General features: G+C 43.2%; 1 protein-coding gene across 2 annotated transcripts in view; it reads right to left on the bottom strand.

Annotated features, from left to right (window-relative positions):
• The window catches only part of WDFY3 (WD repeat and FYVE domain containing 3), a 183,338-nt gene that overhangs the window by 4,993 nt on the left and 164,480 nt on the right, over positions 1-13,865 (bottom strand). Inside the window, exons 63-67 of one of the 2 annotated variants that reach the window (XM_050710491.1) lie at positions 12,667-12,996; positions 11,507-11,618; positions 11,074-11,271; positions 8,809-10,256; positions 5,958-6,034 (exon numbers count right to left, since the gene is read on the bottom strand). In XM_050710491.1, the coding sequence (XP_050566448.1) occupies positions 10,136-10,256; positions 11,074-11,271; positions 11,507-11,618; positions 12,667-12,996 (761 nt within the window). In that variant the 3' untranslated portion in view covers positions 5,958-6,034; positions 8,809-10,135. Of the gene's footprint in view, positions 1-5,957; positions 6,035-6,542; positions 10,257-11,073; positions 11,272-11,506; positions 11,619-12,666; positions 12,997-13,865 lie in introns of those variants that run through there. The other variant, XM_035539517.2, reaches the window with a different exon arrangement.

Consider the following 13,865-nt stretch of genomic DNA (forward strand, 5'->3'; position numbering starts at 1 on the left):
TGCCATTCCACTTCCCATCTCAGTCAAGAGCTTATCAGCTCTTAAGATGCATGCACGTATCAAACCGTCCTGGTTTCGGCTAAGATAGTTAATTTTCCTCCTAGTAGCTGGTATGGTGCTCTGTTTGGGATTTGGGATGAAAATAATGTTGATATCACACTGATGTTTAAATTGCTGCAGAACAGTGCTTACAGTAAGCCAAGGACTTTTCAGCTTCTCACATTGTCCTGCCAGCGGGCAGGCTGGGGGGGTGCAGCAGGAGCTGGGAGGGGACAGACGACCCAAACTGGCCGAAGGGCTATTCCGTACCATATGGGGTCACGCTGAACAATTAATATGGGGGGCTGGCAGGGATGGGGGGGGGACCGGCTGCTCAGGGATAGGCTGGGCATCAATCAGGGGGTGGTGAGCAATTGCATTGTGCATCACTTGTTTTGTACATGTTAGTAGTAATAGTACTTATCGTTATCATTATAATTATTATCATTTTCCTTTCTTTTCTCTTGTAATAAACTGTCTTTAGCTCAACCCACAGGTTTTCATTTCTTTCTGATTCTCTCCCCCATCCCAGAGAGGGTCGGGGGAGGGTGAGCGAATGGCTATGTGGTGCTGAGCTGCTGGCTGGGTTAAACCATAACACAAACACATGGTAGTAAGGGTCTTATAATCACTGCTCCAAGTAAGTAAATTTTTGGAGCTTAGACAGGGTGTTGAGAAACCTGCCGGACAGTTTTGCCCTTTCCTCATGCCTGCCCTTTTGAAGTAGTCGGGAAATGGCTGCCAGGTTAGTCTGTAATCAGAGCATTTGTCCCATAATGAGTGTCCTTGTGACCTGCTGGTTAATTTACGCCATCTGGAGAGGAGGGAGGTGGCTGTGTCCCAGCAGCACCACAGCAGTTCCCTGCCCAACCTCACCAAGATAGTAGTGGGAGAGCAAAAAGCAGTGCTTGCTCTGGCATGGAGCACTCAGAGAAGCTGGGCCACTGGGAAGGGCTGGAAGCTTTTCACAGGAGCAGAGGGCAGCCTGCATCAACGTACCCCCCACAGTCCACCTGCACAGGGGGTTGTGGCTGATGACACATGGGTTTCCTCACTGCTGTTGGGCAAGAGCCTTGCTCTGTGTGCAAGCACAGAAATACATCAATATTTGCATTTGTAACCTATGCTCCCCCAGAGGACGTGTCACCTGTTGTGCAGCACTTTAACCACCCTGCAGCCCTCCCCTGAACTGAATCCCTGCCCCTGGGAGGTCCCTGTGCCCCACAGAGCTGCAATGGAGCTCAAGGCAGGCATGATTGCAGCGAGCTATCATGTCTCTCACCAACTGTGACCTTGTGCTGGAGAACTGGACACTGGCCTGCTGGATGTCTGTTGAAGATTTTGTAGCTCTAACACCAGCATTTGAGCTGCCCTGAATCTTGCAAGACACTATTCTCACGGACCCAGGTTTACAATGGAGAGTGCACAGAAGGCTGTGGCTTTCCTATTGCGTCCTTAGCAGGGCTTTTGTACACCACAGCCCCAGAGCTGCCTGCCCCCTGTGCCACACAGGATGTTGCCCTGCAGGTCTGCTTGACCCATGCCACAAGCCAGTCTCCCTAAGCCTGCCCCCCACCCCCACCCCCAGTACCCCTCAAGCCCCCAGACACAGCAAGAACGACATCACTGCTCCCCACATGGACGTGCTGCTTGGATGGATAAGGCTCCTTCCACCCTTCTGCCTTTGCATCCCAGAAGAGAACTGATTTAAGCAAAATAGGTCTTGGTGCCTTCCCCCCCCCCCCCCCCGAGGAATGAAAGATGAGGCTCTAAGAGAATCACTGGACTCCAAGACAACTTGCCACGTCTATTTCTGTCCCAGCAGCTATCCTTCTCACCCAGACAGTACCCCTCTTGCCAAAACAGCTACTTGTCACCTCTCCGCATCATACAGTCACAATCATTTTTAACACTACTCTAGCTGTAAGGGCAAAAATTAATAACAAAATTTTCTGAAAAGAGTAGTATCCATTTCTTTCTGCATCCTAAGAGTGGTTTTGGTTATACTGAAACCTGCTTGACACAATGAAAAATCCAACTTAAGCCATCTCCTCCATACCATCGTGAACTTGCATTGCTGAATCCCAGACTAAAGCTTTGAGGTGTATGGTTGCAGGTGCCAGAGCACCTTCAGCTTATCCAGTAGCTTCCTCTTTACCTTTGGACTTCTCAGACTGTTCTTGCAGTGTGATCAACATTAGTAACAGCATTTCTAATGCAAGAAGCAACTTAAGAAACCAACATGACTTCCAAGGGGACTATTTTAAGAAACTTAAAGGGATGGGATTTTGCAAAAATTTAAAAAATAAAATTTTAAAAATTTGCAAAAAAAATGTAGAATAGGCTCTCTGGATAGCCAGAGAGGCTCCTAATGTTAGTTTGTTCTTGTTTCTTTTTAAACACATACACCCTACTAATTAGCTGTGAATGTATGAAATAGCTCTTCGCCATTTAGCACCAATGCAAATTTCTAACAAGAACATTTCTGCCACAAAACTTGCACCCTATTCCTGCTCCTAATTATTCCACAATTCTGACCTTATCTCTGCTTATTTGAAAAAGGAAACAAACAAAAACCCCACAGTATTAGCTACCAGCTAAAACATAGGCTTGTGTTGCTTAGAAACGTAAGCCAGTTCCAGTTAAGGAAGATGCAAGACCACAATCTCCTTGGACATTACACGTAAAATCAATTAAAAATACAGGTCACTTAAATTGTATCAAACAAAGAGAAAGAGACTGCACAAAGCCTTTGAGCTTGTGTTCTTCATCAAGTAAAATCTACCTGAATCTCCAATTCATGGAATATGCAAGGCAGCAGCTCATCCAGATGTTATTAAAAAGCTTCAGTGTAAAGGCCTGGCAACAGATGGCCTTTAAAGAGGCTCCCTTCTGGGTATGAGTGAGGAGCTCACACCATGGGCCAGTGTGCTCTGGTGGGGTAAAGACAGGAAACCTTCCCTTCTACAGCTTCCTCACGAGGGGGAGTGGAGGGGCAGGCGCCGATCTATTCTCCTTAATCACCAGTGACAGGACCCACGGAAATGGTGTCAAGCTGAGGCAGGGGAGGTTTAGGCTAGACATCAGGAAGAGATTCTTCACTGAGAGGGTGGTTGCACACTGGAACAGGGTCCCCAGGGAAGTAGTCACTGCAACAAGCCTGTCGGAGTTTAAGAAGTGTTTGGACTGTGCACTTAGTCACATGGTCTAAAATTTTGGGTAGACCTGTGTGGTGCCAGGAGTTAGACTCGATGATCCTTATGGGTCCCTTCCATCTTGGGATACTCTATGATTCCCACTCGCTTTGAAACCAGACTGGGGTTGGCTTTGTCAAACCCTTCCCCATGCACAGTAGCAGTCAACATCAGCATCCTTCATTTCCTCTCCCTGGTCACCAACACATGACTACAGCTGGTTTTTGACAGGACCAGGCGGCCCTGGAAGACAGAAAGCTGGCTGAACTAACAGCTACCTGGCCAGTGTTCTGGCCCATGCTCAAACTCAATTTGCTTTTACCACTTGCAGACCTTTCTCTGCTCTTTACTGTAAGCTGACCAGAGCAACCTGAAATGAATTTCACTGCAGTTAGGAGAAAAAAAACAATACATTCAAAGCCCACAGCATTTACAGACCAAACTTCCCGTGAGCTTCATGCAACAGGAGCCCAGTAGTAAAGCCCTGCTTTCCCACTCCACCTTTGGTGGCGTTACACACAGCCTGGGACCAGCAGGGACAGGAGATAGTGCAGCCCTGGCAGCAGGAGGCTGACCTGAAAATGGAGAAAAGGGACCCTTCAGCAGGAGGGGGAGCAGCATCACTGCCCAAGCTGAGAGAGGGAAGAACTTAAACGCAACCTGCACATGCTTTCCCTCTCTTCAGACTATGCCTCAACAGGACCTTGACAGTTTACCAGATAAATGCAAAGTTTTCAACTATTAGGACAGTGGATGTTGTCCATTGCAAACCTCGATTCCCTTTGAAAAACGTTTTTCACTTTCTTCTTTCTTGAAAAAAGAAAAATAAAAGCCTGTTACACATAGCTACGTGCTTGCTTTCCATGAAAGCCACTGGAGGCCCCCACCAGAAGCTAGGGAGCGTGGTAAGCCCCGTGGTGAAGTCTCCCCTAGGTCTGTGGGTGGGTGTGAGCAGAGCTGCCCTTGCCCGAACCACATGCCCTCTGAGGCATACCCAGCACAGGCAAAGACAGGGCTGAGACCCTAACCCTCCAGAAATAATGTACAGTGCACTCCGCAGTAAACACAAGTGACCACCCGCATTGCCTCTGTCCTTTTCTGGCTAAGAAGGAAAAAGAAAAAAAAGACGCCACAAGCACGTAATAAAAAAAATGTGTATTTTCTGTAAGTTCTGTGAAAGACAAAGTGCTCTCTGTAAATAAACAGCCAAACTCCACTTTCTGGCTTGACACTTCTAGGAAGACCAAGAGACTGCACTTGAACTCCCTTTGGGTTTATGTCCTACACAAGCAGCCTTAAAGGCACCTGCTGATGGATGATCAGACTAGTGATCGTCCTCATGAGGATTTTATGGGCTGCCCAGCATCAGCAGGACTGCAACTCACCATGCCTCGATCCCAGCAGTAATGCAAATCTGCATCCCACTGGAAGGACACCGCTTGGTTCAGTCCCCTACCCACTGGCTGTTCAGCATACACTAGCAGCCTGTCCACAACAATGAGCTGAAGTGCCAAGGGAAATAGAAATTAAGTTATTAATTGAATGGGCACGGCTCAGACTAACCCCTTCCAGTTGACTGCAGGCAAGTGCAAAGGAATGCTAATCCCCCCAGTCACAGAGGAAGGCCTGCTGCATTTCCTTGCACTAATAAGGACCTTCCAAAGCAGGTGTTAGCCCACCTTCATTTATCCTTAGGTGTTGCTCAGCCCTACCACTGAAGTTAGAGTTATGAGGACCCTTTTTTAGGCAAGAAACTGCAGAAGTAGCTACTGAATTTTTATTAGAGGAGCTTGATTTCTTCACTAACTTTTCAGTCCGGTGCATCTTATCAGTTTCAGTTTAAGGTCAAAAAAAATTTTACAACAGATTTCACACAACACTTCTTTCCCACAGCTAGAAAGGGAACATGTAAAAACTATCTATTATAATGCACTGAACCTTTCTCAAGGCTTTCTTCTTATTTTTAATTTACTTTGACATCAGATTCTGTAGCCAGTTCAAATAGCAGTATTCACACAGAGAAGACTACAAATTAGACAGCTGTGTGGCTGTGCTCCAGTGTTACCTCTCACTCCTACCACCATTTACTCCACTGCACTACTGAGAGAAGCAGGCAGAGACATTCAGCCAGCCAGGTTCAAGACAAAGACTTTCAGCACTCAAAGCCTCACCTTATCAGCAGGGTTCCACCAAGTTATCACACAGCCATCAGTAAAAGCTTTCAAAAGAATTCAACTCCAACAGCAACAAACAAAACAGAGACTATCGCCAAAAGAACCCATGAGAGACTAGCTATAAAGATTGAGTTGGTGGGAACGTATGTCTGGAAGACAGGAGAAAAGCTCTAAAAATTATTTGTGCAACTAACTGCAAGTTCTTTGCATCAGTCAAAATGAAATTAAGCACGGGTTTGCTAACTTAATGTGGCACCGATCTATGAAGAGAGCTCATTTTTGCCAGTGAGAAAGAAAGATTTAAATATCGTACAGCGAGAGGTTCTGCCACACAGACCATCCTGGAACTAAGGGTAGGAGGGCATCTCACCCTCCATGGAGAGGGCAGCGACCCCAAAAGAACCAGTACCCAAGAGCACACAAATACACTCTAAACACTCCCCCCCCACTCCACCGAGCCTTCATGAAATCAATTCACATTTAATGCAGTAACCACAGACAGTTAAAAGCATCAGTAGAAATGACTTTTACAGCCAAATAATACACTTACTGATAAATACCAAGAATGCAGCGTGAGTTCTAGTGTTAATCAGCCAAGGAACGCGGTAGGTCCAACTGCATCAAAGCCTGGTTTTTAATTAGAGAAAAAATGTTAGCAGCCAGCATTGCTATGTAAGTAACTACCACAGTGAAAACCCACCTTCTTTAGCATTACCAAGTCAGAAAATAGTATAAAAATGGGTTGAAGAATTAGTAAATATATATATTTGGGGATCTGAATCTGTATCTCAACAGATAAGGTCAAGTTCTGCTTTAGCAGTTGTCCTCTCCATGGGGAAGAGGATTTAAGTTTTTAATACTTCCTCCTCTTGCCACGTCATCATGGAGCTCGACTTTAATCATTCTTTACTGTCTGCCTTCTCTGTATCAGTACTGTCTATTCTTCTAAACACTGTCAAATTCTGCTGGCTTCACAAACTACAATGACACTCGTAAACCAAAACCAATTATACAGAGATTCACAATTTCAACACTGCATCATTGCAAATGAAGGTACCAGTGTTCAGAAAACAAAACTGTATCAAATGGTAGCAATTTACTCTTTCCGAGGATAAAGAAACACGGTACTCATCAATTACCGCTCCCAATTTAAAAATGTTTATTCAGCTGCAAATGTTGCTTCTTTACAACAAATGCAAAACAGCTTTTTGGTGGTAAATAGCAGGTATTTATTTGAAATGAAAAAAATACTTAAGTACCTGAACTATTGTATTTAATCATGTATTGTAATTGTGTTACTCTACCTTTTTGCATTGGAGACAAATATACAATGAACATTCAGATATCACAGATTGCACACTAGATAGTAAATCGTCAGGCCTTTTACGTAACCACCAAAAAACAGATATTGGATTCTACAATATAGTACAAAATTCCACACTCCAGTCTTAGCCAGTTATCTTCAATTTACTCCTGATGCTGTACAAATAAATGGTCATTTAACTAGGGCTTACAAGTTAATAACAGGACAAAAAAAATATACATTGCACTGACACAAAAAGTCAGCTCTGTTAATAGTCATGCAACAAGTAACCAAACTTGCTGAAATTAAAAATACTTTCTAAAAACAGTTTTAACTGCATAAATATTTTATACACAGTTCATTTACTGAAACGAAGTCTTTAAATGATACAAAGCAAATATAAGTATCTACCAATTTTATACATAAGAAAGTGCAAAATAACTTATCTAAAGTGTTTTGCTATTGAATTGATGACTGTGGGTGGAGGCAGCCAACCCCTCTCATAAGCGTGACATTACAGTTGCACACTACATATGAATGTTAAGAGTACATGAGTAAATATCCTACAAAGAACAAGGCAGGAGAAGACGTGTGAGGTACTTGCAGAGATTACAGTCTACTGATGTTAGTGTACATGAGTATATTTTTGCACAACAAATTTTTACATGGAAAACAAAGCAAGTATTTGCATTAGAACCTTGAAAAGAAAAAACGCTCTCAAGTGAACATATTGGTTGCCCACAGCACCAGTTGCCAGAGGGAATACCAGCAGGTGTTTTTTTTTCCCTTCCACACCTCTTACTTGTGAGAATGTGTATTTGGAACAGCTCAACCAAAGAATTAAGTCAGAAGACTGTGGTTATCAGTTTGCAAAACGCAAATTTGGACTAAACTCTATGTTACAGACTTTGCAAGGCATAAAGACCTTGATTTTAGCATGCTGACAAATGTAAAACACCCAGATCAACACCCGTTCAACGTGCCTACGTGGTCGAACACCATCAACCACATCGCCACCCCAGCCCATGATCTTCACGAGCCTGCACTAATACTATCTGTCAGATTTTTCTTTCCATGTTTAGAGTATATCAGGGTTACTGTCACAGTAGCCCTGCTTTTATTAGGGTTTAATAATGTGGCTGTAAAAGCTCCAGTCTGTGGAAATGAATTCTTCCTTAAATTTGGTTTTGATTTGAAAACTGAAGGCAAGGAGAGGGAATCTCTGAGTACTCAAAGGCATTTAGTGGTTGTTAAAATAGCCTTTTCTTCCAACAGAGAAAGTGTAGGCCACCAGCCTATCTTCTGAACTATGCTGGTTTTGCATCATTTTGGGAAGGGTCAAGGCAACGTTAGAGAGAACATCTGGATACAGACATTCAAACACTCCACGCACATTTGAGGACTTCCCCCCCTTCCGGTTTTAACAATAAATCTGCCAAGGGAGCCATGCAACGTAGCTACATCATCCTCACAGTCCAGATCCAAAAGGATCTATTTGGGTCAGCTCATTTAATCAAACCTGTGTTTACTCTAGAGCCCTTGCACACTGCTGAGTAGTCTTTCTGTTCATTTGGGGACCTAGTATACACACCAAAACAGTAATTTATCTCATTTTACAGACCAGCACATACATAATAAACAAACTTGTATCAAAATACATATTTAACCTTCAGTGCATAAACGTGTGATACCAGGTTAAAGAGTAAGTGGTCAGGATTAACAAATTATTCCCCCCTAGAAGCCCCAGTCAAGAGAAGACAGGTATGCCCCCTTGGCATTGGCAGCCCTCTGGAAGTTGCTCGTGCTATCACAGAGGATCCCATATTTTCCATGCTGCAATTCCAACAACAGCATTAACCACCTGCAGTCCAGGGACCAGAGTCCACCCAATTCACTCCAGTGCAGGACAATCTCACCATCTGTAGCAAAGACACTCAATGACATTGAGGGGCCACCTGTCTTCTGTTGGCTTGGGTCATATCCTTACTGTTATTTAGAAGAACCCACTGCCAATGTATCTAGATCTATATCAGTTTGTGACTCATTTACAAAATATATACACATACATTAAAGAAACAAAACAAAAAACAAAACCCACTGTCAAGACCTTCTTTGGAGAGTAGTCCATGGGCCTATCTGATGCATGTGTTCCAATCTCAGTGGATGTCCGTGTCTCTACTTCATCCCACATGTAGTGCAAAACAAGTGATGGAGTAGTAAAAAACAAACAAACAAACAAACCCTGAAATTCAATTCATATTAGAACTTAAAAAATGGTAATGGAAATCTACCGCTGTCCTCAAGTTCATGCCGTTTGCTGACACATGAAGATAACTTTGAGAAGCATTTCTGACAGGACCAGCGCTAACCCGTTTCAGAGCAACAACTATGTTGTTCCAAACATTTTTTTGCAAATAAGCTACGGGACACGAGGTTAAATTCTATGCACAAGAAATTAATTCTGTACCTGCAAGCCAATTGCTATTCGTTTAAATAAGGTAAAAGCTGGTTCTTGCACTGCATGAATCAGCTGCTAATGAACATTAAGTCATTAACAAAACTTCAGCTCTGACATATGTATAAAAGAGGCCTTGTTAAATATGAACAACACTGAGGTGGTAAACAGTTTGGTATAAAATGCAACCGAAGTGCACAATTTTAGTTCTTGGTTATCTTACAGCTAGAATAAAATATTCCAAGTACTATTTTCAAAATTTTTGTTTTCTTTTGAAAAAATCCATGTAATCCCATGAATAGCCTTTTTTTTTAAATAAAGATATTGTGGGCAACGGAAAGAAACAACATGCACGGACTGGATTTTTAACCGAAATACACATAATGCCTTTGAGTTTTCTGGTTTTCGTTATTTAAACATTCATATTTAAGTTGATAGATGAGATAAAGATGCCACGCAAAGTATAGTGGTTAATCTGAAGTCCCGTGTAACAGGCAGTTAAGTTCATATTTAGATAAAAAGGCCATTATATCTATTTACAATATACACAGTTGCTTGCGAAGAAGGCAGATTTACAACTATCTTCTAAAAAGCCTTCCCCTCCCCCCTCCCCCGGTAAAGATGACTAGCTCTACAAAAACAAGACAAGAACTGGTGTTTAGGATAAGTGAGGATTTCCTTTATACCACGTCAACAGAGAGTTAGAGGTTGACAATTCTATTGTATTTGAAGTAATCAACTATGTCTTACTGGACCTTGCTCTCACTTAAATATGCCGTTAACCTCATCATATACCTTCCATCAAAACAAATCAATTCAGTGATCCCTTATACTTTCAGTGCTTAAAAAGCAGTATAACCTTAAGTGTAAACAGACAATATTCTAATCCCTTCTGATCACAGCACAGTACTCTCATGAGTTCTTGGAGTGACTGTGGGGCTGGACAGGCTCTCCCTTTGCCAATACCCTATCAATTCCTGGGCCCCTCCTCCACACCCCGCTCGTGCTGCAAGTTGTAGAAACAGTTCTGGCAGACTCTGACTGGTGATGAAATCTTCAGACGCTTGATTTCGGACTGAAACCGACTGCACCTGTAGAGGAAAACATTGCTGTGAGCTCTGGTCCTCTCCCAGCCAGACCATTTTTTTCCTGGTTGAAAAAAAAATTATCATCTTGACTTCAAACACCAGAACACCATCCAAACAAATTATGACAGAGAAATATAACGCAGCCTGGCAGAAGCAGGATTTAACTTGTATGGTCACCACAGCATCAATTATATGACTCTGCACATGAGGTAGCTTCAAAACAATCATCCTTACTAGTTTAGACTAAGTACGGCTACATAGATGAAACCTTAAGTACTGTCTCCAACCCCCTGGACCAGAAAAGAGACTCCCACCTCTGCTCCTGGCTAGGGGGAGCTCATGTACATCCTGTGTCATATGCTTTGCTGTCTGAGGCTGCATGCTACTGAAATCAGCATCCTTACAGTCTTGTGCATTGTTTGCATTTTGACTGTGTTGCTTGTAAACTGACAAGATGAGCTATTTGCTGAAAAAGAAGCTTTTTTTTTTTCCTTTGCTAAGATATTATGCCTAGAGTTCAAGACTTTGTTTTCCCAGATGGGCGACAGGGAACTTTCAAAATTGGCACCAGATTTCATTCTCAGTTGACACCTGTTGTCAGCTCTGAAATCTTAACTGTTTTTTATAAAGGGACTTATCTGCCTTTACCATCTCCTCCCTGGAAATTTCACAGCACTGATGGTTTTTATTCATCAGTTCTGTTTTGGTAAGGGAGTGGAAAATGTCAGTCTGTTAGCAGAGTTTGGTGGTATGCAATAACTTCAACCAGTCTAAAATTCTATATGAGAAAGAGTCTACAAGAGACTTGTAGCTGGCTTACTTTTGGCAGAAGAGCTGTCCACAGTTCCTGCAGTGGTGACGCCTCTCAGTGAGTGAAAACCGGACAGCGCAGCCAGAACAGCTGTCTCCCCCCTCGTCCTTCACCCAGTGATCAGCTGCAGATCGGCCTGGCTGATCGCTCACAGACCAGCTGAATACTCTGCCACGACCATCACCAATAAGAATTCTGCTGTGATCCCTGCAAGAAAAAAGAAAAGCATTCCCTTGACAACTAGGGCTCAGTAATACACAGACATCAATGGCTGATTTTAGATGTCTGAATATTAAATGACATTTTACGACCAAGATATCAACTACTGCTCTAACCTAAAGAGCTGTAGAACAGCATTATGCCAAGAATGCTGTCTGCTTCATACTACATCTCCCGACAATGCCAAAAAAATGCGCCAGGTAATCTTTTGTGAGATACTCACTTAGAGATGCCGAGTGCGGTGATTTCCGCTGGATGTGCATTGTCTTTGCGATCAAACGCTGTGTGCATAGTTAGTTTGCTCCTAAACACTAGCTGACGCTCCCATCTGTATCCTAGAAGTGAGCAGGAAGTAGAAGGTGAAAAAGCAAATTTGCTTATTCTCATTTTTGTTACCTCCTACCTCCCCAACATAACCAGACACGTGACTTTGTAGAAAGGAAAAATCTTTCTCTCTCCAGAGCCTGACAACTCTCTGAGACTCAAGTTTCACTGAGGGAAAACAGCTGCTCCTTGATGCATGCACAAAAGGAGAGAACACAATACAAACCCAACAACCTCGCATTTCCCCATGTCCAGCTGGTAGTTGCAGAGAACAGTGACATATACAGTGAAACCCAGCAACAAAGCCTGACAGGACAGAGTGTTTTCCCTGCAATAGCCAAGATTAAGATTTCTGACTGTGGTTCATCTTTTTTCATAGCAGCCCATATCATGCTGTGCTTCGGTTATGTGACTAAAATAGCACTGAAGACACACCAGTGTTTTGGCTACTGCTGAGCAGTATTTGCACAGTGCCAAGGTTTTCTCTTTTTTCCCCCATTCTTCCTCCTCCCACCAGCAAATACTTTAGGGGTATGCAAGAAGCTGGGAGGGAATAAACACTCAGCAGCTGACCCCAATGGACCAAAGGGATACTGCATGTCAGATAACATCATGCTCAGCAACAGAACTGAGGGGAGGGCATTTTTTAGTAAAGCAGCCATTTGCTCTGGGACTGGTCAGGCATCAGTCTTCTTGTGGAGGTGGCGAGTGCCTTTGCACCACTTGTTCTGTTTTTTCTTCCTCTTTACTTTACTTATTAGACTATCCATAGCTTGACCCATGAATTTCTTTGCTTTTGCTCTTACTATTCTCTCCCCCCATCCTGCTGCAAGGATGGTGAGTGAGCAGCTTAGCTGCCAGCCAGGGCAAATCCACCAGAGTTTCGCAGGGGAAAAAAGAAATCAAACAAAATGCAACCTCAGTAAACAAACTTTCCTCTTCATTGATCCTTTTGTAATTTATCAGCCAACACTGCTCAAAGCTGCAGAGACATTGCCTTTTAGGTCAATGCTGACAGTATGCTTTTCTGACCAAGGAAGCATGCCCAATTTGTTTTACCTGGTTTAAGCTTGCTATAGTGCCGTGCTTCAGCATAGCTGGGGTGCGGGTGGTTAACCTGAGCATGGGGATGCATTTTTCCTTGTCCCTCAGAATAATTCACAAAGATAAAGCCATCTTTCTCATCCAAGCTGAGCTGGTCTGACCAACGCCTGGAGTCATCAGAGCCGCTGTCTGCTGACCATGCTGCTGCCACTCTGTTTGATGATGACCTAGGTCTGTGGCTGGTGCTGCCTGGTTGACTCTGGCTCTCCTGAGCTTTCACGTCCTGGTCGATGCACGGATCATCTGCGTCGGAGTCGCTGCTGTCCTCTTCGTGGGCTTCCTGCCCTGGATTCATGCAACAGGAGAGAGGATGTTGTTAGCAGGACTGCTTATAAAGTGAGCTTTTATCCTTTTCTGCTGCTCCACTACAGACAACCCAACAGGTGCCACCACAGCATGACTAGAGGGAAACCACATGCTGAAATCTCATAGCCTTTGCAAGAGATCAGTCTCCCACCATTGTAAATACCAGGAGGAATCACTATGCTGCTCATCATTTTTTTGCACCAGTCTGTCAGAAAACAGCATTCCTTAGCTGTAGGTAGTTCCTACAATAGTTCTTCTAAGGTACACTATGAAAGAAAAAATGAGCAAAACTTTCAAAACTACTTAAGTTAGGAAAAAAAAAGTCCTCCTGCTACTAAGGAAACTTTACACAAGTAAATATCAATAGAGAGACTCGGGTTGACCGAAAACCATCATGCATACACGTTAACAACAAGCTTTGCTTGTAAAAACGCAACTGCCCCAGATGCTGATATTCCCAGCAACACTGAAAATCTGAGCTTTATTTATATAACAATTACTGATGAGTATCATAGGATCCACATCCAGATCATATCTTCAACATGAAGAGGAAAAGAGAAAGATGAGTTAAACCAATGCCCATAAAGCACAGATCAAGTTCTTAAGCCCACAGAACATGTTATGGTAGGCATTGCTTGTCTAAACAACACAATGTTCTATTAGTAGATCTTAACTCTGCTGTTGTGCTATCATTTTATTTCAGGATAAAGAAATATATAACTTTGAGACAATGGCAACATACATCCACTGGGTTCGCTGACAGAGAAATAACCCGAGAAAGGACCTTACTTCCCACCCCCCCCCCCCCCCCAAAAAAAAAAAAATAAAGGGCGTGATGGCCATGATTT

Source organism: Cygnus atratus, chromosome 4 (genome assembly GCF_013377495.2).
Source record: "Cygnus atratus isolate AKBS03 ecotype Queensland, Australia chromosome 4, CAtr_DNAZoo_HiC_assembly, whole genome shotgun sequence".
In the NCBI taxonomy this organism is placed as follows: Eukaryota; Metazoa; Chordata; class Aves; order Anseriformes; family Anatidae; genus Cygnus; species Cygnus atratus.